Genomic DNA, 27222 nt, shown 5'->3' on the forward strand with positions numbered 1-27222 from the left:
GAACACTTTTGTTAGGAAGAAAGAGAGAAAAATACCTCAAACAAGAAATGAAAGACTCTTGGCTCCCCACAAAAAGCATTTAAAAGCTGTGACACTTGCCATGGAGTTGCTACTGGGGACTATGCAGAGGGCCCAAACTATGGCTGTAGGCCCTCTTCCTTCTCTGTTAATTTAACAATGTTAAAGGCAAAACTATAAGTTATACACATTTTTGTTTAAAATATAAACAGGTGTCACTTGTAACCCAAACCTTTGCATGCCTGTGTATGTAAAATATGATTAGGTATATAAAAGGTTCTTAGTAGTACTAGTGTTAGTGCTGCTTGTTGTATATTTAAAAGTGCAGTAAAGCACAATCAGTGATTTAATGGCATAATATTATTTCTGAGATCTGATAAATGTTAATAGTATCTGAAAAATAGCATTAACTGTTACTAGCATTATCTAATAAATACTAAGCTAAGCCTAAATGCGCGGATGCCAACAAACACAAAGTCAAAATTTCACTTTAATTCTAATCTGTTGTTGTTTAAAAAGAAAAACACCATTTCCCAAAAGCCTTTGCTGCGTCGTAGGTTCCGTTGTCCGCTGAAGCCTGCTGCAGTCCAATAATCAGAGGGTCCTCCCTGATCGTAGCCAATAGAAACTCTGTTGCTAGAACCTCTTGTATTTTTAGCACAATGCCTAACGACAGAATAGGACTACAAATGTCCATCCGCTATTTAAAATAGAACCCGCCGCTAATAAGCATAAAATCTGCACTTGCACATTTTTGTGCTTGTTCTTTCCTCGAAAAGGATAATGCAGAAATTACACGACTGTCCTGTTGCTATATTCAAATGAATCCGTCGCTGAAGCCGGCGGCGCGCCTAGGTTTGAAGATGTGCGAAGGAAAACATCAAAATAAAAGCGTCTATTTTAGAAGAAGATGAGGAAAGTAGTCCCTGTTATCATGGGCGTGTAGGCGACTCACGGCGTATAAATACGCCGGGTTGTCAAACAGTAAAGTTTCTCCGGCTCCTCCGCGCCAAGTGTCAGCGGGATCCTGCGGCTGGGAGCGTTTGGCCTTTTGGAAATAAGTCTATTATTAAAGAGGGAAAAAAACCCTAAAAGAGGCAAATAAATAAATAAAGCTGTCAGCAACTGTGCGCCTTGGAGTCGGGTTTTTTCTGACAAACGCAGCAGCCCAGGAGAAGCATCACAACGGGGTGAGTAATGAAACGGCTGCTGAATTAATGAAATCCACTCATCTGTGCACAGATGATCGATGATCAAGAGCGCGATGCTGTATGTTGACGTCTTCTTGTTTGTGTGTGTTTTCTGTTGTATTGTTTCTAATGCGCCGACTCTAATGAATAATGAATTAAGCCTTTGTTTTTGTCGGAGCACGCCATTGACCAAACGGCACAATTTGTCTTTTGTCAGGAGTCACGATTATTTTTTTTTACGTCCATTTTACGTTTGAAGATGTTTATGTTGCCACGGGTTGTGGAGAGCGGGGGGGTTTATACATGTATATACTTAGGCTTCAAGCTTTCAACTACTGTGTATATAATTATGATTTAATTGTTTGTCATTAGGGATTCTTCAACTAATTTCAGATGAACGTGTTGTCACTGTTCCAATGCCATTTGCTGACCTATGGCAGGAATCTCCAAGTAGCTCCTGCCCCCCTCTTCATCCCAGCTTGTTTTTGTCCATAAAAACAGAAGGAGTTCTTCAGTCTCTTGCAGCCCACCGTCACTGTTGCACATCTGATCATTGTGCATCTCTTTCCTTCTCAAATGTGTCAAAGAAGATTCGTGATGCGGACGCTCTGCTGGGTTTTTCTCACCTGAAAGCTAAAACCGGCCTCTCTCCCGGAGGGTCTCCGTTTTCATGTTGTTACGATCGTTATTCTTGTCTGACCTGGAATAGATAAAATCCCACACGTAGAGGATGTTTTTGGTGCATTTGCAGCAGGGAAAATGAGTCTGTAAACAAAAAAGGAAACGGGCCTAATGGATTCCACCTTTATTTTGCACAACAGGCCTTAAAAATGAATCATAATAGTTCAAGCCGTGCATCAGACGGACACATTACCGTTTCTAAACATCAATTGTTATTTTTATCCCAGACTGTGACAAGATTTAGTGGAGTTATACAGCGACCATTTGCACAAGATGAACTTGGGTCTCGGGTATCTTGTTTTCTTCTTAAATAGCCGCTGCCGTTTGTGCCGGGCTGACTCTGACGAGGTGATGACCATTAAACAACACGTCAACAGTGGAGCGTGAGGGGGTTTGCTCTCATGAGCCCGTGAGGCCCATTCCATCACACCCAGTTTTATCCCCCAATCTCACCCTTTTCACATATGCGGCAGCAGCCAACATCTTGAAGGCCTTGTTCTCGCCGCTCTTCATCCGGCACGTGTAGCTTCATTTGCAAGTGGGAAAAAGAGTATGTTAGATGTTAGAGGATATGCGGATGTTAGAGGCTGACAGAGGAGGGTCTTGTAGGACTTTGCTGTTCTGGCATATTTGCAGGTGACTCGGAGGCTTGTAATGTTCACCTGTTTATTTTCTTGACCAATTTAGGTGATGAGTGAATCATTGTGCCATTAAACCCTCGTGATCTGGACTAGCATAACATTAGCATTGCTATATTCTTACATCCTAAATTACCCGCCTATTCTTTTTGTGTGCATGCTGATAATAAAAATCCTTCCTGTTGAACGTCTTTCTTCTGTTTTTCTTCGCAGTCAGGACCAGACACTTTTATTTGTGGAAATAAAGAGCCAACAACCCGCTGCCAGCAACGTAGAGGTGCCTTTACCATGGTGACACTAAGGGAATCACACACTTTACACTAAGCCAGAGAAAAAGCTCCCTGTCGCATCGCCTCGCTTTCAATACCGTCTCAATCCGCAGCGGCGCCATGCATCTCGAGGTTAAGGTGGCCCTCAACTTTATCGTGTCCTACCTGTACAACAAACTGCCTCGACGCCGAGCCGACCTGTTTGGTGAGGAGTTGGAGAAGATTTTGGTGTCTCGGTTTGTGGGCCATTGGTACCCGGAAGCACCTCTCAGGGGTTCTGCTTTCCGCTGCATTCACCTGGGAGCACAGAGGGACCCTGTGGTGGAGCTGGCCGCCAAAAGAAGTGGACTGGACACGGAGGAAGTGCGTGCAAATGTCCCAGCAGAGCTGAGTGTGTGGATCGACCCTTTTGAGGTGTCTTACCAGATTGGCGAGAAGGGGGCAGTGAAGGTTCTGTACCTGGAGGATCCTCCAGTCATGGGCTGTGATGGTGACCGGGTCGAGGGTATGATCAGGGAAGGGAAAGGAGACCCAGAAGCCGAAGAGGCAAAGGGTCTATGCTTCAACCCAGATGCTCAGGTGTTTGTACCCATCGGAAACCAGGTAGCTCCTGCCCTCATGCCCTCACTCTCTAGCTCTCCCACGCCTCTTTCTGCACAGCCCTGCCCTGGACTCTTCAGCTACCCCAGCTCCAGCACACCCCCAGACCCGGCCACCCACTCCTCCAACACCTCTACCCCTTCTCCCAGCAGCGGGATTCCTTTCCTGCCCTCCCCACAGCAGCCTCCTGCTCTTCCCACTGCCCGTCCTCAACCGATCACCTTCACGACCGCCACCTTTGCCGCCACAAAGTTTGGCTCGACCAAAATGAAGAAGTGTAGCGGGGCTGTGTCAGCAGCGAGCACTGCCACCGTCTTACCACCTACCCAGAGGATGCTCTCCCGCTCACCCACCACCATCTCGGCTCCAGAACCGCTTAAGCACAAACCTCTGTCCCTCTCCTTGCACTCCCTTGGAGGCCCCATCGCCAGTCAGCTCCCCCAATGCCAAAGAGTTTGTCTACCCAGGATCCCCGGGGTCGCTCTTCTTCGATGACGCCCAGCCCATACACCATCAGTCCAGCCCGTTCCAACCTCCCCTCAATGTTGGCACCCATTCAACCTTTGACCCCTTCTCCAGCCCTCCTCCGGCCCAGAACGTGGGTATTATTGGCAACAACGGCGGGATCGCCTACATGGAGAAGTCTCCATTTGTGGAGGGTTTAGGAAGCTACAACCTGCAATACCCTAGCCAGTCCTTCCAGCCTGTTGTGCTGGCTAACTGAGCCTGCATCTGTCAGGAGCTGCGCGGTTGAACGTTATCAGATTCAGTTTTTCTAACAATTTGCTCTAATATTAACAGAAATTAAGACAGTTTAGTACAGTCTAAAAATAACATGTTCACTAAATGGTTCGTGTGATTGTTGCTTCACAGCTACAGATACCTTTTTGTCCACGCGTTCTAAAGACGGGGTGGGTGGGTCGTAATTTCAATGTGTTTTTTCTTTTGTTTTAAAAGATTGACGTTAAAATTTTGAACTTTTTTTGTATTTTTATTGACCCCAATCTAGAGTACTGACTCATTCTGCACTGTCACGCTGTGAAAAAGGTCCTCGCCAAGTCCTGCAGAGAACGCTGGCTGTGGAACGCTCAGCATTTTGCTCTGCAATCTGCTCTGCCCTACTTGCCACAAGTACTCAAACAGGGCTCTCTCTGCTGTGTCTGTGTCGCCCCTCTCTTCATCACTCCTTTATTTTTTTGCTTACCACGCTTGAGTGAATCCTTGTTTGCCCGGTAGGCCCGTTACCCTTGAAAAGAACTTGGGCACACCTCGACGCTGCCATTGTCCTTTTTTTGTCATTTATGGTCTGTTGGAATGAGTATTATATATGACACGGGTTTAAGTGGGAGCAGAAGTGGAGCATCATGGTGCTCGGGGAGCGACGGGAGAGGAATGTATCATACTTGTCAGTAGAACTCGCTGCTGGGAAGGTCGGGCAAAATCTCAGCCAATGCGAATTTCAGTCCACTCTTTGTATTTTTAGACGCAGATATATGCTGATACCTCAAATACGTCTCTTGGGCACTAGAGGGGTTTCAGTTTTAAAAAAAACAAAAAAACGTACACATGAATGATGCACGTGCGCACAGGCTAATGGTTGCTGTCAGCTGTGTGTGTGTGTGTGTGTGTGTGTGTGAAGGTGAACAGGAGGAGACATGGGCGAGGGGGATGGGATAGAGCAGGCAAGCTGGCGTGATTGCGCGACGTTCCCTTGGAAGGAGAGGTGTTCTCTGCACGGAGAGGAGGGAAGGCAAGGGCGAAGGGAACGAATTGAGGAGGAGAAGCAGCACAAAAGGTTTGTTGCCCATGTGACATCGCGGCTGCGTGGGCTCACACGGCGACGCTTTAGAACCCAAAGCACGATTCTGAGGCGTTTACCTGGTACTGAAGCCAAATAGTCGCACCGTTCGCTCACCACTTTTGACAGCAGACAAGGTTGTATCGTCTTCGTATTTGTCACATCCCTGATCATCCGTTTACCAGCCTGGTTGGCTGACTGGTTCTAAAATCTAGTGTAAATTAACCCCAAAATGTTGATTTGAGCTATCCAGCCTTGTTCCACCTCTGATGTCGTGTTCCTCCCACAGACGCGTCCCGTTCTTCTGTGCTTCATTTGGTAACCGTGCATAATTTTCACCAGTCATGAAAAGCTTTAGAGCTTCAAACTGGAGCTTTATTTGCATCTGGCTTCGTCGAGCTGCGAGGAGATCTTGCCCATCTTTTCTGGTTATCTGAATGTTTTCTAGACTTGTACCCATAAGTTTTTGTACAAGATGAAACAAGGACCTTTTTGCAATGTGACTCTTTGTCATACGCATGCAGATTTTCTTTTCTATTTAAAGGGAATGGGTGGGAAGTTCAAATCTCTTCAAATGTTACGATTGTAAGGGGAAGTTACATTTCTAATCTTGTAATTTATTTGCAATATTTCTATATTTTTGTTTTTGCAAATGATCGCAAATGCAAACAAATGAATATGTGTATATATAAAAAAGGTTGTGTTCAGATTCTTTCTTTAGTTTCTTACGTGCTGAGGTTATTTTTCCAGATAAAAACATAAATATATGCAAATTGAGACAAAATTAAAGATGTACAGAATATAACATTGAATGTGTATTGTACTGTGTACAGCATTTGTCTAATAAGACGGGTAAATGTATCCATCCTTCAAGTCAGATTAAGAATTCAAGATGTGAATGTTTACAGTGGGATTGTGTAGGAAAAGATGGCCGATTGCTTTCACTGTGTTCCAAGGCAGTCTGACGTCGGCAGCATATCCAAACCAAAAATATCTCTACATTGAAGGCTAATTTTTATTCCCACTACACCCCCCCAAATGTTTAGGTTTATATTAAGTACATTCAAACGATTTCCCTCTTATGTTCCAGTTAAATCAAAGCGATCCCTCCTTACTTCCTCACTCATAGGCCAGCCCAGCCTGTGATGCTATAGCCATACCCCAGCCTGTCTGTGCTCACAGATCCTCACCTCTCCAGTCTTCTGCCATACTTTAAATAACCCTGAAGAATTCAAGGGGTCTCTACCTCTCTGCATCCTGGGGTGGAAAAGAAATTCTATGTATTTCCTTAACTGGGAGACAGTTGTTCTAGATGGTTTGGAAGGAAAAGGAAGTGTGTTCTCGTGAATGTGATCAACTCTGTTTGAACTGGCTTTGCCACATTAATATTCTTTTTTTTTTTTTCTTCCCTTTTTTATTTTTTAAATTGCAGAAATGCCCAAATAACTCCGACAAACGAGGCTTGTTTAATTTTATGGGAATGCAAACAAACTAGATTCTTTAAACACTGAATGTTGGCGCACATTTACATGAAGGAATTGGTGTCTGGCTCTTTTTTCCATCGGGGGTGCATCACGATGTCCTTTGCTTATAGCGTGACTTTCATTTTTGCACTTTGGAATATTTCATTGTCATATTTTTTTCTTTTTTAGATGTAACCTTGAAGGGTAAAATAGAGAATTAAAATTTCAGATCTATATATTATAGTGCTTTCTCCTGCCTGTATTATTACCCCCCCCATTCCAGATTTTGTATCTGACCTGTATTCCCTGTAGATGTTTAATGAATCTTTCACTACTGAAATGCAATGACCTGTTTTCTGTGCTTGCCCCAGGAATGGGGGAGTTACTACTGCAGTTCTTAATTGTATTGGATTCTTTTTTTAAGTTTATAATAAAAGAAAACAGTGACTGGCAAAAAAAGATGCATGGAAAATAAAGTAATTGTGTCGGCCTGGTTGACTGAACGGGTGGCTGGTACACATGGCAGAAAACAACCCGGGGTAACGTTTGATCCTAATTTAAAGCACGGATGAGATCCTCAAATCGGAGTTGCGGGATACTCGCTGGATCCATCTGGATAGGTGTTACTCTGGATTCATCACCGTCCGCGGAGCCCTCCTGCTCGGCTTGAGCTCGCTCGTGTTCGTGGCCTCGGGCTCCTAACGGCAGTGATGTGACATTAACATGCCTGGCTGGGCTTCTCCTCGGCTTCCCGTGCACGTCTCCATCTCAGCCTTCCAGCTCCCTGCCTTGGCAGCTGCATCCATCTTTCCCCCCCCATCCATCCCTCACCATATTGTCTGCCCCTCCTCCCTCCATCTTTACAACCGCATCATCCTTTCCATACAGATTCCTCAGCCCCTCCCTTACAGCCTTCTTCTCCATTCTCCACACCACACCACACACACACACGAGCTTTCTGATGCTGCTGCTGTTACGCAACACCACTCTCGATATCATTACGCAATGTCTCCTACTCTGGAATACAGATGAGTGAGAGGCAACAATGGGACGGCCATCAATAAGGCCACATGTTGGATGTGCACGTGCATTTATTTGAGAAGAGGACATGTTCATTTGTGAACGTTTTTCAAATCTGATTCGACGTCCCTGGCGATGCTGCTGCATGTCAGTGAGCAAGGTCAAACGACATGTGATTAAGTTTAAATTTATTTCATATGCTGATACAAGATACAGTTATGGACATATTACGTCATTTGCATGTATCCTATACATGGTCAGGACACTGAAATACATGTTTATACAAAAAGAAATGAAAGCAAATCACCACAGAAGACATTACAAAAATATTTTCTATAGATTTTTTTTTTAAATACCTTCCGAACTTGTCATAGCTACGCTCATGTCAAGCGCCAACATTTCCTGACAGCAGTTTAGACCCTCGATAGTAATTTGCACCATCTTCAGGCCACAGAAAAACAACGTTCACGTGTGCCACCTGCAGGCTGCAGTTTTTTTCATGACGTAGACACTGAATGTATTCGTTTCTATGACGAGCATCCAACAATGTACTCCTGCGACCATGGATACCCTCAAATCTTCTTTCAGTTTTGTTTGGTTTTTAATATAAGACCATCCAAGATAAAAGCTGCCATTTCTACAGCAGTGGTTCCCAAGTGTGTCTATTAGTGAAACACATCTGTAGCTGCTGTTAAGATTTTTAAATTTCTACAACATTTCAAACTGAATGTCAATGTGCATAAAAAGAGATTGCTACATTTTGTGTGCAGTACTGCAAATAATTACACTATTTTCTTTTAAAATAAAGGCCTGTACCTTCACTCTTCAATTTAGTTTGAAATAAATCAAAGATTTTACATTGAATCGACTGCATTTGTGTATAAAGGTGATTCATGTCTGATCCATGCCAAAGTTCATTGCAAAACAATCAGAAATTCCAAAAGAAGACTTTAAAAACCACAACCCTCCCCCATAAGCCAGTGCATCTAGATATAGATCGATCTTCAATGCCAAACAATCCACAGTGATCCAACCATGCTCGTTGCAGCTGACTCGCCCACAATTAAGTAACTGCTGCACAAGATAGGTGGCGCTAATGCGCAGGGCGCGTCCACGTCAGAGCAGCAGCGTTTCATCGCTTCCTCTGACAATGTTTTTCAATGCACCACCGAGCCGCCCAGCTCAATACGCGTTTTCATTGATGGATCACAGACGTTAAGTACACTTGGTGTAGAATATGCAAAAAAACAAACAGGTTACTGGGTTTCATGCACTGGGATCCCAGAATACAGAGGATCTGAAATGGAAGCACAAATGACTTTGGGGCATTTCTATTTAGCACATCGTAGGATTATTTTACAACGACTGTCACTGAAAACAAAACAATAAACCAAGCATTACATAATAGATTATTATTGCCACATTTATTTTCTTTTTCAAGAGCACGGCGATGATGAGCACAAGCCGACTGATCGCAAAAGTCTGCGTCAGCCAAAGACACTTGAGATATAGTCCCATAACAGTCTTCAATGGTGTGTTTTACTAATTCAGATACAAACTCGGTTGCTTTGGCAAAGGGATTCAAGGTTTTGCCAAGAAAAAGGAAAGAGAACCAAGCTGCTCGTGTGCTCTCTCGATTTCAACCATTGTTTTTGTAGCCCTGCTCAACGGCGACCCATTAGAAACAGGAGGAGTTTGATGAGGTAAAGTATGAGTGTGCCCTGTCCCCTGTGTTCAAACACATACTGCACACATATAGAGAAAAAAATTAAACAAATCTGTCAACACAAATGTCAAAAAAAAAAAGCACAGTTTACCCTTTGAATTCCCTGCATTGGTTTCATTAGAAGTATTGTTCCTCGAAAGAATTAGAATCATCTGGCATATTGTTATACATCATAATCAACAGATGTGTTATCATCGTCAGGATAAATACAGCACTGACTATTTGGCAAATATAAGTATACTATTGGGTTAATAAAAGCACAGTTAGAGTCTCCGGGAATAAAGACCGCGAGACGTTTATGTACAAGTTTTCGAAGCAGTCGACTTTGGGCCTGCTGATAGTACAAAACTGATAATAACCCAGCCGTCACTGCACGATGGCAGACGAAGGCTCTAGCACCCTCTGCCTGCAGTGTGCAGTAAAATAAACATCCCTACGTTGGAACCATACCCCTCCGTCCGCGAGGGCCCTGGAGATCATCACACACGGGTCCTTAATTAAAAGCAACCTGCTCTACCACCGTTAGCAAAACATCCTTGCAAAAGAAAAATAAGTGAGGCTCTGGAAGCTGATCTGAGGTTAGTAGACAAAAGGGAAGTGCGTAGCTTTATAACGTGGACCATGCATATTATTTCCCCTAACGAGCTACCAAGTCCTCCCATTAGAACTGTGGTAAACAGTGTCAACAGCTGCCACCACCACAATCTTTGCTTTCCTCTTATTTGTTTAAAGAAAAAACTGCAAAACTGGAGTACACACTGTCTCACACACACACACACACATCTGGTGCAAGGAGACTATATATAAACAATTAAGTGTTTGTGTGCACAGAGACGTGCAAGTGGGGTTAAAAAAGGAAGAACTTTGACTTTTTCACACAAATAACGCTCTTGTGTGTTTCTCCCCCCTTTGATCCGAGACCTTTGCGTCCTTTCTCTTCAACGTGGAAGAGGCAACACCCCCCGAACCGGCATCCACGCAATCATCTGCCCCGGTCACAAGTGCATCAACAACCGTCGTCTGAGCCGAAGCGAGACTGAATTAAAAGGAAGCACAGACACGACACCATTGCAAGTACACGACACCGAGGAAAAGTGAGGGACGGCGAGAAAAAAAAAAAAAAAAGGAAGCCGACAACTTACTCGTGCTTTGGTCCACTGAGAAGTGCTGTGCAGTGATCAAAATGGTTATTTTTCTTTATTAGAAGCCGACAAATCTTTTGCACCTGTCTGCTCTGAGCCTGTAAACTGTCTAGAGGTGGATGGTTGCTTTCCTGGGACGATCGTGCCCCCCCTCCGTCACCTCTCATCTGTCCAAGTGTAGGAGCCAGGCGCTCTCCACAGGCCTTCCTGTGACCACCAGCTCCCATCATGCCTCACTGCCTACCAGCGTGTATCCAAAACTCAAAGCTGACACATGGACTGGAGGTCAGCAAACAGTGCAAATTTAGGTTCCCTTAGTGTTTGTGTCCGTGGTTAAATTCTGCTGGGAAGGGAGTTCTGCTCTGATGTCTCATATGAATAGGCTGTTGGATACTTCTTTTTTCAGGATCTCTTACAGTGGCCGTTATTTCGCCTCATACCGGGCCAAGATGTTCTTGCAGCGGCCGCAGTCCTTCCGCAGCTCGGCCACCTGCTGCCAGCAGCGCAGCGTTTTTCCCGTTCCAGGAAGGAGGCGCCGCACTGTGATCTGGTTCTCCTTCAGCCTTCGTGCGTTCGCGAGAACGTTTGGCCGCCACGTTGTTCTTCTTTCTCTGGACCAGTATTTGTCATCCTGGGAGAACGCAAACGGAGAACAGGGTGAGAAGGTGAAAGAACCATTTAGTTTGCTTGACAATGATATGATAATTGAATCACATTGATGATAGAACAAACAGGCTACCTTCTGGTCATCTGGGACAAAGACTTTCTTGGCTTCTTGATCATTGGCTGCGGTTCAGCTCGTCCTCAGAAAACTTGTGCTTGCGTGGGTTGAACAGCTCCCCCCCCAGGGACACTGGACAAAACAAGGTCTGTGGGATCTGGCTGGAAATTGATGTCCACCTCAATGGCTTCTGGATCAATGGGGGACGGAGTGTTGCGTTCTTCAGAGTTACGACCTGTAAGGGCGGCAGGAACCTGAGCTCAGGACCGACTCTTCCCAGCGTTTCACAAGTTTCTCTTTTTAAATGACACGACTTGTTTATTACCAAGGGTCAAAGAGAAAAAAACTGCAACGTTACCACAATTTCTTGTCAAAAACACATTCTCATATACACATCAAGGGTCAAAAACACATACACAACAGCATTTTAACCACATTCTACCGTTTGGCTGGTGTGGAACAGTAAAAATAACTGCTCAAAAACAGAAGGAAGCAGGGCTGATTGAGCTCAGTATTCACAGGTAAAGAGCGCATCAAGCACTTCGTTGGCAGTTTAAATTGTGTATTTACTTGATTGTTCAATGTGTAGTTTATCCAGTTTTGCTCAACCACCATATTTTCACATATGGGAACGAGCAGAACACCAGGCTCATCTGCCATTAGTGCCATTCAGGACATTTTACCTGCTACACAAGGTGAAAGAAAAAAAGCAAAAACTTGTATCGCTTGCGATTTGAACGAATGGAACAGAGGCCAAATTAATCCAACCACACTGCTTCACATCAGACCAAGCCCGAGAGACGGCTGATCAGTGTGACTGAGGGTGACTGCACGCACGTGGGTGAAAGGTTGGGCTTCTCCAGGCGCCTGCTTCTGTAGAAATCTGTTTTTAAGTGACTATTACAGGCTGTTTAGGGATCTACGGAAAGGGGCGAATTATGAAGTCTTAAAACACGTCAAATGAGCCTTTCTTACCCGTTTGCTTCTCTTTGACTTCCACTTCTTCCTTTGACACCTCTAACAATGAGTCTTTCCTCTTGTCCCTCCTCATCCTCATCTTCGTCGTCTTCCAGTTTAGCCGGCTGTAGAGTCGTAACTATCACCAACCCCCTCTGGATCGGAGCTCTCCGCAGAATCAGCGGACTCAGAGGATGTTGAGGCGGAGGCGGAGACGGAGGCTGCAGCAGAAGGGGGAGTGGTCGTAGTAGTGGCGGCGGCGGGTCGTAGTAATCGCACTTGCGGCCGCTGAAGCAGTAACCTTGGGAACGGACTTTCCTTTGCCAGCTGTAGATTTCTGCAGCTGTTCCTCCTCCTCCAGGGTAACAGGGATGCCATTCTCCAGGAGGAACTCATCCAGGTCCATGTACTCCAAGTGGAAGTTCTCGCCATCATAGGGGATGGTCTTCTCCCAAATTGCTGGGGTTAAGGAGGCTGATACTCCACCAGTACCGCTGCCTCCACCCGTACTGGGTGCAGCAGCCCCGCCCCCTTCCACATCTTCAGACGAGCTCAACTTCTCTTTCTCTATTTCTGCATGAAAAAGAGACGAGCAGGGCGTATTTAAATATTAGCACTGATGTAGTGATAGCTCATTGCGACTGAAATGTAAACTTGTGCACGCAAACACAGGCGGGATGGAGAGAGACAGGGTGGACAGAAAGGGCTGTGGTCTATCTGTCAGACGAAAGGAGTAGAAATGCAAGTGAGAGATTATATTCATGTTCTGTCTGCAGAATGAGGCTCCGGGACCAACAGAGGAAGCGAACGAACACTCGAAGATCTGCGGTAAACCACAAGCTGCATGAGCTTTTCATGCATAACAACTAAATTCGGATGAATCAGGGAAAATCTACGAATGGGTCTTTCTTCCTACTCTGCCTGCTCTGCATGGACAGCAGCAGTGGGACTGGAACTTATTGTTCTTTTCGGTTTCCTTCGACCCTCGGATGAAGCGCGCTCTGCACGACATGTGACAAGTCCGTCCTAACCTGGCGTCATTATTCCAAAGGCCAAATGTTCCCATTAACACGATCGATGCGTGTTTGTTCTCGTGCGCATTTTCAAACAAAGCGACAAAAATCGCAACTAATCCATTAGGCGTAACTACCCACAAAGCGTTCTGGTCTTACCGTCGTCACCCTCCTCCAGAATGTTGGGAGGCGGAATGTCCATTATTTTCTTCAAAACAAAGGACTTTTCCGAGGCAGGGGGCAGCAGCGTTTTCGTTGGGCTGAAGTGCTCTGTCACCGCGGCTTTAAACAGACATTTAACACAGGCGAAGAGCAGCGTAACGATCTTCCTTCCGCAAAAAAATACCCTCCACCGAGAAAAAATAAGGTAGAAGCAAATAGTCTTCGAGACTTGTTTAAGCGATGCAGAGGTGTTTTGTGTCGGTATTAACGCGCTTGGAAACAGGATCCATGTCCCCCTCGCTCTCTTAGCGCAGCCAGCACGCTTATTGGATATTCATGAACCGCACGCCCCCGCCCACCCGGGGATGGAAGCACCTGATTGGTTGACGGTTGTCACCCAACGAATGTTTATGACGGTGCTCTGTGCTCGCAGAGTCCAGGACACGGTTTAAAACAAAATATAAAACAAAAAACATACAATCAATCCTTCGTATCAAACAACTAAAGACAAACTTATCGTATGGACTGTAACTGCTAGACAAAGGAAAGAAATTCAGATCAGGTCGAAATATTAAATACTACTCTTGTCCATTTTAAAAACATGGTCGTGGGTTGACATAAAGCCATGATTAATCATTATCGTGGCAAATATGTTGTTAAAAATCCAGCGGAAGATGCTCGAACAATGACTTTCGCGTTCCTGTCCTTCCCTTGACTACATACTCGTGAACATACACGTGCCTGATCTCGCACACCACTCACGTGAAAGTACAATCTGTCGATGGGCGTGGTTTCGAACAAACAGCACGTGGGAGTCAAGGCGAGCTCCAGCCACCACACGGCACGCCCACTCTTGAACAGTGCTGCGCGAGACTAAAATCAATAACATTCCAACTCAGGATAACAACGGCGTCTTAAAAATGTAAACTATTATTGTTATTGTTAACTAACTATTTTATTTAGACTTCCCAACAGTCGCGTCCGTCGCCGTATAATGTGATTGTGTCGATTATCATTGTGGACTCCCAAACACGTATTAGGGACACGTTTTGCCAGTTATTTGTACAGAAAATGTGTTTTGATATTGTACGCAGGCAGTAGTACGACAAAAGACAGACGCTCACGTTACCGTGCACGCGCCGTACCGCTGCACGCAAGGGTGCGTGCGACTCCTGCCGAGTTCCTGTGCGCAGGAACATAATGTTCGAATCAAAATACGCCACACGTTCACCACTAATCCCCCCCCCAAATAAATTTGCATCAACTAATTACCCCCCCACACACACACACACACACACACACACCCGAGAGAAAGCGCCTGGCAGTTTTGGTGCTGCAGCAGCAGTGGGAAGGTGTTGTTTTCCCGTTGTGTGGAGTCCAAAACGTGCACTGACTGTAAATAAACAGTGTAGAGAACCAGTAAATCGATCAGTCCTCACCTCAACTAAACTAAAAGCAGCAAACATGGGCCAGTGTCACATATTATTACTGCCGGGTGCAAACTAGAAACAGATAATCAGCGTTCTGCACCTGAACCACTGCTATGCTGATTAAAGGGTACGATTTTCAAGAAAAAAGGGTTTTTTAGTCTATTTAGTCAGGATAAAGCTCTCAGATCATTAAAACCTTTCTTGGTTGTGCAGCCAGGTGATGTGTCTTCTCAGCCAGCTTTGACATATCACCACTGAACTGACTAAGTGTGTGAACTGCAACAATGCAGGACAGTCAAAGTCACATTTAAATAACAGTTCATTGATTTATTTAACTGTTTAAATCAGAAATACAGTTGATGACCCAGCTACACTATTATTGTGGTGGTAGTTTGACCTCATTTGAAGGTCCTGTTTGGACAGGAGCGTATTAAAGAGGAACATCCCTGCGGCCCACAAGCCTGCATGGATGTGTTTCATGTATCAGTTACTGCTGTTATGTGTGTTTATTTGCTCTTTTAATGTCGTTAACCACAACTATATATATATATCTTAAAAAACAAACAAAAAACTAGGAAGAAACAACAAAGGCACTTTTAAGCACTTGACCTGAAAGCAAGTCTAACAAGATCTCAACCCAACTAGTTGTTTCGAGTTTTAACCCCACCTCCTCATTTTGGTATGGGGGAAAAACATCTTCAAAAAGGAAGTGCAGACATGTTTGACTTTGCTTTCATGAACGATATAGAATAACTAAGATTAAACAAGAGATACACAGTCGACATAGAAGCTTGCGAGATTAAACCCTGAGCAGGGAACATTTCAGTCCTGTTGCATCAGTTTGCACGCTGCTGTGTTTTGACTGTAGGTTAAGCAGGCTGCTGACAAAAAGTAGATAACTAGATGAGTCAGTACCAAAGAGGCCAAGGAAAAAATTCAAGGTACAATCATCTGTGCACTGATCACAGAACTTGTGTCTGGGATTCTATCGCACTATAAGAAGACTGTTGAGTGGTTTGCAGCTTTTACAAGTTGTCTTTTAAAAACACACTATATCTTAAATAATAATACTGGCTTCTTTTGCTTTACAAATGATTAACTTAAGTTATAGTCTTCTGCATTGTTTTAAATCATAATAGTCTAAGCCTTATTTCATCGATTAGTTCATCAGCAAACAGTTTGTATAAACCTTCATGTTTAGATAATATCACACTCTTTCTAAACAATATGAGAAAACTGTTCAAAAAGTACTTTTACCACAGGTTTCATTTGAGCTTTTTGTTTTTTTAAACTTACCAGCGTCTTCAAAATCCGGGAAGGAGAAAGGATAGTCTGCCAAAGACTTAAGGAGATCAGGGATGTCGCTCCTGTCCCCCAGGGTTTTGTTTGCGGACATGATGGACGAGCTACGAAACGGAGAGATGAGCCCGACACCGTGTCTGAAAACCGTCTGGTCGTCTTTTCAGTCACTTTTGAACAACTTCGCACAGGTCACATCACGAGGATGCCTGCATGTGTCAAAACAACTTGGGTTAGGATGAGGAACTGGAAGCACGCCCCTCCGGGCACAGTGGGGTAACGCTATTGGACCGAGCGCCTGTCACTCAAACGTCACAGCCAATGACGGAGCAGGGGGCGGGTCCAGCGACCAAAACGCCAACAACCCCGCTCACAACAGCGCACATCTTTCCACGCACGGCTGCACGTGCGGACCTGATGTTGGTTTGAGGAACGTGTCGACACGCCACCTGGTGGTTTGTACAAGTAGTGCATGTCAGACTGACGAGCCATTAAAATGTATACTGAAGTGATCGTATTTATGCTACGTTCTATAGCTCGTTATACACTTCTCAAAATAAGTTAAGTCTTTTCTCCTAATTTTCTCCTGACTGAACGTGCCACCTTAACATGCTACCCCGTGGTTACATTGTTGTGCTTTGCTTTGTTTCCTTGGTTTAACCTAAAACTGTATTCACCCATTAGAAATGTACCTTTTTGATCACCAACTCAAATATCAATTTAAAAATCACGGGGTAAATTAAACTTAATGGTACTTAAGTTGAACGATTACAAAGAATTTGTTTGCATCCATCTGTGATCAAGTTAATATAATTTTTAAAAACACACAATTTAAGAATCACAATATATTTTTTTTAAAATTGGAATTTAATAAGCAATATTTGTGTTTTTGCTGAAAAGTTTAAGAATACTGTGAACATCCCAAATAAGACAATAAAAACCTTTATGACATGACTCATGTGGGTCAGAACACCAAAGGATGCATAGATGATGTATATCCTGAAAAAAGAAAAGCCAGCCTCAATAAGAACATTACTACTATTAAAGCTAAGCAGATGTGCATTTGGTACGTTGAAGAAGGAACATTAAGGATACAGACTTAAATTTAAGGCATGTACCCTAAATTTGCAGTCATCAGTGGAAATGTGTGCATATAGATATTCAACATTTGGAATATATGCAGCCCTAATTTGCTTTGTGTTATCGATGGTTAAAAAAAATAAACATTGTCAGTCCTGAAGTAAAAAGTTGTATTTCCCAAAGTCAACCTCATCAGGCATGATGAACATGTCTTTCTTGGCTCTGGCTAACTTTTTACGCAGGAAATCCCGTCTCTCTCTCCATTCTTGCAACTCTTCGGGACTGTGGGCATAGTCACAGCTCACGCCATCAGAACAACCATCATCCAACCTGGTCAAGATCAACATGGCGCACGTGTTTAATCATTTTATACGTTTCCTTGTTAATTTTGTAAAAACTTGGTGGTCCGATGAATTTCACTCAGACAGACAGTCTGACTTCTATTCTCTTGTCTGAACAAACATTACTATAGAAACAAAACCAACACATCTGAGGAGCAGCTGTGATTGGTGTGGTCGCTCACTACAGGGTTCCTTATTCCACCACATGTGAGTGAGAAATAAGAGAGAATCTACAGGCTGCAACATAAAATACAGCGGCCACAAGGCTCTATTTGAGTTAAAGTGATGACACTGTGAAAAAGTTTAAATGAATCACTTACAATTCACTATTCAAATTTGTAAAATGTTAGACTTAAGTGAAAAGGTGAATTTGGTAAGAGCACTGGAGCTCACAGGTGAACACTTCCTTTTTAAACCTTGTATGTAAAAAACAGCAAAACCAGTATCCAGGAAGAAGGCCTTACTTGGGGCAAAGTTTGAAGCACGTGCCAGGGAAACGGTAGATCCACATTAAAGCTTCGTCCTCTCCCTCACAGCTAAAGACACGGTCCTTGTGCCTCTCAGAGGAGATGTGCTGCTCCCACTGCCGATCTCCGTTACTGTGCCTTCCACACAGGTGGCAGTAGAAGTTGATCTAAAAAAATTCAGATTTGTGAATCCAGAAAATGTATACATCGAGACCTACATTGAGACGTAGGCAAATATGTGTGTTTGAACATGCATCAATGGGTAAATATATGAGGTGTCTTTTAAAAGACTCGGTCAGGTCGTTTAAGCAGGATTGCTCACTGCCGCTCTTGCTGTACACACCCAAGCCACCAGGCGGCGCCAGTACACACCCAATTCACCTGTCTTGTTTTCCGCGAGTAGAATTAATTTTAAAAATCGAAAGCAAAGGTGAGAAGCAAAAACTCACAGATAATGAATAAAGAACACACTTACACCTTGTTTCACAAATTAAATGTTGGTAAAATACATATTTGCAAATTTGTGTTGGAGAAATCTGGTTTTGTGTCAGGGCAGAAGTTTTGTGGTGTGGGTAGAATAACATACACACCAGTGATTCAGCATAGTCGGTTGGCATTGCAGTTTTTTTCTCTTCTGCGGTGCCCTTGGTAAGTGCGGCCTCATCAGACTGGCGACTGTGGGCATTCTGGGCCAACCACATATTGTAGATCTGGTCCATGTCATGCACTAAAAGAGCACATGTAAAACCATTATGTACGCCCACAAGAGGAACTGAGATGGGACACATCCCTGTTAAATACCAGTCATTTTCATTATGTGAATGTTAACACACTGATATTAGCACTTACCCAAAAAAAAGCATCATTATAATCCAGTACAGCCTCATTAGTGATACTAGAAGACCTTTAGACAGATTTGTGGGTCTTATGTAGCGCTGCTGGAAGGTTGGAACCCTTTTAAGACTCCAGAGGGAGCACTGTTTACCTGACAACCTTAAAATGAATTTAAATGTCTGAAAACCACTCAGATGGTGGAAGTTACCAGACAGACTGGATGGTTTTTTAAAACATTTTAAGAAAAGAGTAGCACAACGCACACACAAACTCAAACCAGAGGAAATTGTGAGGACTCACGGTCATTATTCTTCATGTATGTCCACATTTCCCTCTCCTCTTGGCTGTGAGCAAAGGTGCAGTTTCCAGGGTAGCTACATTTCTTTTTCTTCAAAACCTGCACACACATCTGCCAGGAGAATACGTAATGTTAAAAGCACACAGCAACGAGAGAGGAAGAAGGTGTCAGGAGTGAATGGAGCTGGGGGGGATCAACACCCAGCGTATGAAAGCTGGTGCGGCACACGTACATCATAATGGTTTGGGATGTGCTTGACATGTGGCAAAGGTCGGACCTGAACCCATTTCTTCCTCTCTGGTGAGGTGACCAACAGCAGCAATCTGTCTTTAGTCCACCTGAGGTTGAAGACACAAGATTACAGAGGACATAATTGAGACGCATGCTGCACGAGAACGACAGAATTGTCACCCACTTGTGCCTGCCGATGCCGCTGCAGTACTTCAGAGCTTTGTCTGGCAAGCTCTTCAAACCTGCCTGCCAGCACTGGGCACATGCAAAGTCTATCTTCATGTTCCTCGGCCCGTAGCTCACTCCTCCTGACCCTTCTCCACCCTTTGGTTTTGACACACCACCTCCAGGAGACAGCTGCGCCAAATGAAATAGGGCGTCAAAGTCAGCGATTTCTCTGCAGGCCGGAGGTCGATGTTTCCGTCACCTTAACTAACCATGATTTAAAGGGTTCGTACCTTATTTCCTTCGTCTCTATAAAAAGTTTGCTCGTGTTTCTCGTAATACTTTGTAGATACTTTCACAATCTCATTATGGCTGATGCCTGTAAATACAAACAGAATTAAAGCTGCAAACTACTGCAAGGTAACATATTAGCGCAGTAACACTGTGATGGTCGTACTTCCTGTGTCCGTCCTCACCTGTGTGGCGCTGCACCATCCAGGTTTTGAGCTCGATGACAGAGTGGGCATAGTTACAGCCGTCCTCTCTCTGGCTGTTCATATGGACGGCTTGTTGACACAAATCCAGGCGACACAGGACGCTGAGCGGGCGCACCTTCCTCACACTGAGGCTCTTCACTTCAAAGGCCAAGCATCTGACGGGCACAAAGGAAGGGAAAGGTCACCGGTTAATGGCATAAGAGAAAACAAAGAGAGAATGAGAGTACAGGCACAGAGCAGACTCACTTATTGGCATCGAAGGAGTGGCGAGCCCCGGAACAGATGGTCGGATCGCCTTTGTCCCGCCGACTGATGGTTCTAGGTTTACCATCAAAACATGTCTGAAGAGAACAGAAAATGAATCAGGACTAGACAAAAACACAGCCCGTTTCCTCATACGACTTCTTCACCTGACCTACACAAGAACACAAACACCCTTCACACATGCTATACGCTCAACATTAAATAAATGAAGTGAAGTGTAGACGGCAACACTGCCATGCTTTGTTGTAACAGCTATTACAGGCTGAATGACATCACTAACCTGGCAGAGGAAAACAAATACACCCTTGAATTCTTGTAAAAGACGGATGATGCAGTTCGCAGGGTCTAGTTTGGCGGATGTTTCAAACAGAAAGTTTCTGTCCAGTTTCCCAGTCCTCTCCATGGTCCAGACGTCGATCTCCAGCTGGTTGTACGCAAACGTGCAGTTCTCCCCGAACTTACACTGGCTGGAATTTCCAGTCCTCATCATGTCTGAGAGAGAAAACACAGAACCGATCTTTTGTGTTAAAAACAAACTTTCATTTTCCTCCAAAATTGTTTGCTATTGATTTATCAACAATATGTAGAAATCCAATGATGAGAAATCAAATTACATAGCTAGCTTTTTCCCCCTCGACTTTGGTGTCTTTGTGCATCTACAGCCATTAATCAGATTTACTTCATTCCTTTACATGTGTAAAATAAAAATAGCAAATGGAAACTGGATTGTCAACACGAGCAGAAGAAAAAAGACAACAAACTGTCATACAAACAAAGGAGAGCTGCAGCATGCACGTCTTTTAGGACACTTAGCTAACAGCTAACATGAAGACAACAGGCATCAGGATGTTCCACATAACAAGTTTGACCCTTATTTCATTATATACCTACAAATGAAAGAAATCTAATAAATGGACTGAAACATGAAAACCAGCGATTTTAGCGATTTTAGCTCACTGCATTTCTTAAAAGATATGTTAAATTTCAAGTCATTTAAGTGTCAATGTTTGTCTTTAATTGTGTGGCATTTTCAACATTTCCCATCATTTACTACAAAGTGATATTACTCAAGACAAAGATATAAAAGCAGTCCATTAAAATGTAAAAATTGCTTATTTTACTTACAGCATATTTTTTAATAACAAACTAGTCACCCAAAACCACGATGAGCAATGGTTTAAACTTTCTTACCTTTACAAAGAACAAATGGCCCGTTAAAGGACGGCATCAGAGGCAGTGGTCTCACTTTGGTCCACTCAGACGGAAGACCCACCTTTCGCTTACATAACAGAACATCTCGCTGGCATTTGTGGACCAGATCTGGCTTGTGAATAAAAGCATATGTACCTGGAGCTGAAAGGACAAACAAGAATCACGCCGTGAAAGCAGTGACAGGATGCATACGAAGCAACCGCTTCCGTTTTAATTTCCTGCAGAACTACAATTGGTCTCGTAAAGGTACCTTTCCGAGGAAAACAGGCAGAGCAGGCCTGCAGGAACTTGTGGGTGGAGGACAGCGGATTAGCGAATGCCTCCTGTGATCGGCTGCTCCTCTTTGTTGACATTAGAAAAACAAGATAAACAGAGACGAAAAATTGAAGGAGTAATGGAAGTCAGGAGGAGATCGGACTCACCCTGTTATCAGTGTGTTTGTTACTCTGTGGAGATTGCATCACAGAAGCTGCAGCGGTGGGAAGAACTGAGGAGCAGAGACCACAGAAAACAAGTGGAAAATTATGAATCAGTGCAAACAGCATCATAAATGAGCTCATTTGAACCATTTAAAACTAGTTTGTAGTAGTTCCAAGCGAGCATAATTGGTTTTACAACATCTGAACGGGCGGACCTGCTATTGCGTAAAATAAACAATAAATCATATTAACCAGGAGAGTTGAACTGGAAGATGGAGTCCAAAGGTGCCGCAACAGCTTCCGCTGACGGAAACGTGTCCAGGTCATCGAGGGAATCCAGGTGATTCACAACAGGCTCCTGGATATTCCTTCTGAGATCTCCCTGATCAATGTGATGCTCCAGAGGATCCAGGTCATCCAGGGAATTTCCCCCCACGTTCCAGTCAGGTTTGCTCTCAGTAGCCGGCCTTTGAGAGCTCTCTGAGAAATCATCCAGGGAATCCAGGCTGTCCAGGGCATCGAGCCTCATGCAGGCCAGCCCAGAGTTTCGAGGGCTTGCGCTGCATCCAATTTCAGACGACAAGAGGTCGTCTAAAGCATCCAGTGTTTCACCTGTGGGGCTCGTTTCTGTGAAGAAGTCGAGGGAGTCGAGTGTCTGCTCAGGGGAGATGAAGGCTGGGGGCAGGACAGCGCCGACTCGGTGTCCAGGATCCAATGTAAGTTGGTGGAGGACCTGGGAAAAAACCAACAAACTTCAATCAAGACAATAACTACAGGTGTATGTGGCTCTGTGAACACAATGTTGAATAAAACAGCAGAAATCTTGGGCCTAGAAGTTCCATCTTCATGCTGTTAGTCTTGTAACTGCTGAAAGAGTCCGTTAATGCAAGGTTGATGATCAGAGCCCATTTTAAAGTGCGGAGGAAACAGGAAGTGGGCAGAAATTACGCCTCACATCTCCATGTGAGGCGTCATCTGCTGTGCGATAAGTGAGGAGGAGGATGACGATGGTGAAGGGTGAGTTCCTGCAGAGGGACACCTTTAAGACTTAATGAAACCAAAAGAGGATCGTGTGTGTATTTAAATAATCCTGACAGGAGAAGGGAGAAGCACACATTCCTGTATTTCCTTGCATCTAGCAGCCCTAAAATAGCACAAACCCAGAGTTGTGCCACTACTGTAAAACAAAAACTGACAGAACCAAAATGATAAATGGAGTATTCCCAGGTTTTGTGTGATTCCTTGGCCCTAAACTCTCAGTAACATCGTTTTTAACATTAAGATATACTCAGGGTATTGGTAAAGCCAGTGAGGGAAAAGTAGACTAAAAAATGAAGACAAGAGGAGGAATGTCTCTGGCTTCGACTTTTCCTTACTGACAAATCTGCCTTGGCTCCACTATCAGGTTATTGCAGTAATCTGCAAGGACACCAGAGCGATGTTACCTCGGTTGGCTCCTGATCAAGCAGACTGTCCAAGTCTTCTCCCATCAGCTCGGAATCCTCCACAGAGTCAAGGGCACAAGCAGTAGTAGAGACATGATTTCTGGAGGGAACAGTGACCTGGGGCATGCTGGGAAAAGTGACTAGGAAAAAAAGCAGATTTTTATTTTATTTTTAAACTTTGTTGAATACCAAGTTGCTTTTCTCCAGCAATAAGTTCTTTTGACATTTAATCAAAGCAGGATTGTGGACAGGGTCACAATTTATGGGTTTGATGCCCTACATCTGTGTGTAACAATATGACCCTTTACTTTCCTTCTTGCTGATCTCTTATTTAATACGATGATGAGATTTTTACTTTATACCTGGTGCAAAACAACTCAGAGGATGTAGTCCATTTTCTGAATGAGCCACCGGCACCTGAAGTGAAAGGGAGAAGATATCTTTCAAACAAAAGGAATATGCTGATGGCCACTGCTGTTGTTATTGTGCAGGAGTTTGTAGGTTGAACTTGCCTTGATGGCGTCAGCGGGACAGTTTGCACTGGCGTTATCTGTGATGATAAGTGGCTGCTCCTAAAAGAGGAGATAACACGGTGGGTATGTGAGACTCAGCTGGCTGACCTCCAAATCAGGTCATGACTGTTTAGTTTACCTGAAACTGAAACTAGCTGAACCCATTAGTAACATGTACGTGTACAGATTTTTATGCATAACTGAAGAGGTGAAGGAAAGACAGACAGCAGTAACACACTGAAACCCTTAAGGCCCTGATAGAAACGTTCCAGATAAAAGTAAAAGCACCAGTAAACCTCGCCCTCCCGTGAGTCACAACATGAAAGCTCAACCTCTTGTGTCTTTTGTTTTTGTAACAAATGTATGAAACTGTTCTCTTCGGTGCGTTATAGGGATTCATCCCATTCGTACTATTTTTGGTTAATTCTGATATTGTTGCACTATGTTTCTCAATATCCTTATTGTTGTTACATATAATAATAATATTTCTTACATGTTTTTATAGTGTAAGACAGTAAACAAAATCAAAATACTGACCTTTGTGCTGATATAAGGCTTACGATTCTTCAGTCCTAGGTGAACAGCCAGCTCCTGTGCGAGGTCATTCACCTGTTTGTCCTGTCAGCCAAAGCACACACAACACTAGTAACAAAACTTTAAGATTCACAGTGGTGTGTATCAGCATAAAAACTACTCAGCGCTGCTGCGCCCGCAGCCTCCCGACAAACACAGCGAGCAGGTTTTATTCAAAACTCAAGATGCCAATTTATGAGTCACCACAGGCAAAAGATTCTTCAAACATTTTTGAGGAATGTGGTCCTAAAGTTTCCTGCAAAATTTACCAGGCGAGAGATGAGCAGGAAGCGCGTGGTGCACTCGTACGCTTCCCTGTACTTCCCAAGCTCCTTCAGACAGACAGCCTTCCTGTACAGGGCCCTCCGGTTTTCCTCACACAGTACCAGGGCTTCCTCACAGTCTTTAACCGCCAGTTCATAGTTCCTCTGTGGAAAACACATCAGAGTGTCAGAGTGAGGTCAAAACCACTCAGGAGTGGCAATTCAGACTGGGGTTGTTTATAGAAGCAGATTTACTGTTTAGGGGTGAAACACAACCGTAAATCATTGTGATAAAGCTGAGGAGCAGCCTCCCCTGCAGAGCCCTTTTACTCACTGGGCAGTATCAGAGTTCCTTCAGGCATTTCGTGATTTCGGTTTCTATTTTCAGTAACACTGCACCCTGAACCACAACCATCACAATGGTGCTAACGCAATTATGGGACTAGTAAAGTCATCAAAGTTAGTGTGTTTTCAGCAAACTGCCAGGCGCAGCGGTGGCAAAATGCTAATCAAAAATGTAGGCTTCTAAAATACAATAATATGTAAACTATGCTATGGTTATTGTTAGCATTATTAGTAATAATATTAAAACTTAAACTCTGAAATTCTATTAAACAAGATATCAAGAGTCCAACAAAAGTCCATTTTTATTGTAAGCTTTGTTTCTTTGGTGCTCATTTACTTTAATCCTGCAACAAATGTCAAACAAATTGCCTCACATACAAATGTTTTACACGCCTGCTATTTCTCAGTTAAAGAACATGTATTTTGATGGATCAAGGTTTAAATCTTTGCATCCTGCCTGAAAATGTTGTCTTACCAAACTTTGGTAGGCAGCGGCCCGGTTAACATACAGACTCTCCCGTAAAACCTCGGGGACGTCGATGTTATCTGCTGCAGCGTAGAGCGACACATTCAAACCTTCGGTGAACTCTCCCACTGCCTCTTTCCACTTTTCCTCTTTGAATAAGGTGTTGCCCTCCTCCAGCAGATTAAACACCAACTTGGTCAAGAGGCCCTGCAAAAGCAAAACATGAGATATAAAATGTCAGACATTAGCATAGCTGGAAAAAAACAAAATATAGGACCATTTCTTTAATATTTAAATTCACTGTGTAGAGATTATATTTTGGTAATGATCCGTTAAATAAAGGACAAATGGATTTAAATCCATTTATAAGTGGAAAGTGATTTAAGAAACGACTTTCTATTTAGGATTTGGGAATTAAATCTTACAGTAAATTTACAGTAAATTACAGTAAATTGATACAAACTCTTCTGGTGGGAAATTTTAAAAAGAAGATTAAATAACATGATTTATATTCTTTCAGAGGTGTAGAAGATGCTACAATATCAGAATTCATTACCTGAAAGCTACAACAGCCAGTGAAATCTCAAGGATGAACCACATATCAACAGTACTAAATTATGACTGTTGTGGGACTATTCTTTTGGGGGTCAAAGATATGTTAGTAAAATAAATCTACCTTACTGACATGTTAACCACCTATTGGAAATTAATCCCACATTTTTTCACAGTGGGTCCAGAATGTCCAAATAGCCACAAACATACTGAAATACTGGGAAAGGCAGGAAACTGAAACTGCAGAAGCAGCAGAGGCGGACAGAAGAATACCTGGTATCCATCTGGCTCTGAATAAGCCAGAGAAGACCTACAAAAGAAGACAGAACCCTCGCTTAGATGACATGAAGCACTGTCACTCTGGGTCAACCTTCAATGAATGCTGAGCCTAAAGGAAATGATAAATATCTCACTGTATGAACGCCAGAGACTTGTTGATCTCATCCCTGCGTTTCTGCCTGGCAGGATCCATTTCTTGTAAACTGAGGAGAAAACAGAGAGATAGCGGAAGAGCTTCAAGGAGCCTGGACTCATTCTTGCAAGAGATTAAACAGCCACCTTTCTAACACGCGCCGAAACTTCGTGTCCATTTGATATTAAGTGTTTGGACAAATAGCCGCTATAAAAGCAGCCTTCCCCCCTTTGAATCACCTAGTTTATATTACCGCAAATCTTGTTGACTTCAGACACACCTACCTGACGTGGGGAGGTTCATTAAAGCGATGTTGTCGTTAAAAGCGTGTTGTTGTATGTCCCCGCTTGGCGAATAACTTAAAAGAGCTCTGACATTTTAACGAAATATGTGGAGAGAGATGTCAGACGGTCCTAATTTCTCACTCCAACTTAAGTTTCGATTTCTAGCAACATAACATCTGTCTGGTCCCGTGGGACGTGCTCTTTCTTCTTCTTGGATTCCTTTTACCAGACAGCAATGGTGTTTTATGCCCACACCGCCACCTGCGGTGCAGAAGTGGCATCTTCGGCGTCATCAACCTGTTTATATCATACAAAACACTAAAGATAAAGTTGATAAAGGACAGAATGCTTAATGCGATTTGAAAAATAGCACCCAAAGAAACAAAAAAACAACAGCCAGAGACTACATCCAAGTCAGAGACGTAGTTATAAATC

At 43.6% G+C, this 27222-nt stretch overlaps 1 protein-coding gene and 2 pseudogenes across 1 annotated transcript; 1 reads left to right on the top strand and 2 right to left on the bottom strand.

Annotated features, from left to right (window-relative positions):
• The first annotated feature begins 983 nt into the window (after positions 1-983).
• Positions 984-6637, top strand: LOC115248469 (protein Tob2-like; annotated as a pseudogene).
• Positions 6638-10969: 4332 nt separating this feature from the next.
• LOC115246493 (thyrotroph embryonic factor-like) lies at positions 10970-16842 on the bottom strand (annotated as a pseudogene).
• Positions 16843-17215: 373 nt separating this feature from the next.
• LOC101073774 (zinc finger CCCH domain-containing protein 7B-like) lies at positions 17216-27001 on the bottom strand. Its single transcript, XM_011617229.2, has 23 exons — positions 26788-27001; positions 26505-26573; positions 26365-26401; positions 25549-25746; positions 24735-24893; positions 24430-24510; positions 23893-23952; positions 23743-23797; positions 23381-23520; positions 22188-22668; positions 21939-22003; positions 21767-21857; positions 21496-21657; positions 20585-20796; positions 20287-20381; positions 20020-20195; positions 19837-19922; positions 19563-19735; positions 19380-19485; positions 19150-19258; positions 18606-18742; positions 18013-18182; positions 17216-17537 (listed from the first exon to the last, which is right to left on the bottom strand). Exons 2-23 carry the CDS (start codon positions 26561-26563, stop codon positions 17357-17359), a joined length of 3033 nt encoding a protein of 1010 aa, XP_011615531.2. The 5' UTR covers positions 26564-26573; positions 26788-27001; the 3' UTR covers positions 17216-17356.
• Positions 27002-27222: the final 221 nt, after the last annotated feature.

This window comes from Takifugu rubripes, unplaced genomic scaffold (assembly GCF_901000725.2).
Source record: "Takifugu rubripes unplaced genomic scaffold, fTakRub1.2, whole genome shotgun sequence".
Classification (NCBI taxonomy): domain Eukaryota; kingdom Metazoa; phylum Chordata; class Actinopteri; order Tetraodontiformes; family Tetraodontidae; genus Takifugu; species Takifugu rubripes.

Excerpts from the sequence above, each read along its gene's own strand:
- LOC101073774 (XM_011617229.2), bottom strand. The coding sequence starts at position 26,563 with ATGGATCCTGCCAGGCAGAAACGCAGGGATGAGATCAACAAGTCTCTG. Across the intron at positions 23,953-24,429 it reads AGCCTTATATCAGCACAAAG|GAGCAGCCACTTATCATCAC; the intron begins GTCAGTATTTTG and ends CTCCTCTTTTAG. Across the intron at positions 20,797-21,495 it reads GCCATTTGTTCTTTGTAAAG|ACATGATGAGGACTGGAAAT; the intron begins GTAAGAAAGTTT and ends TTTCTCTCTCAG.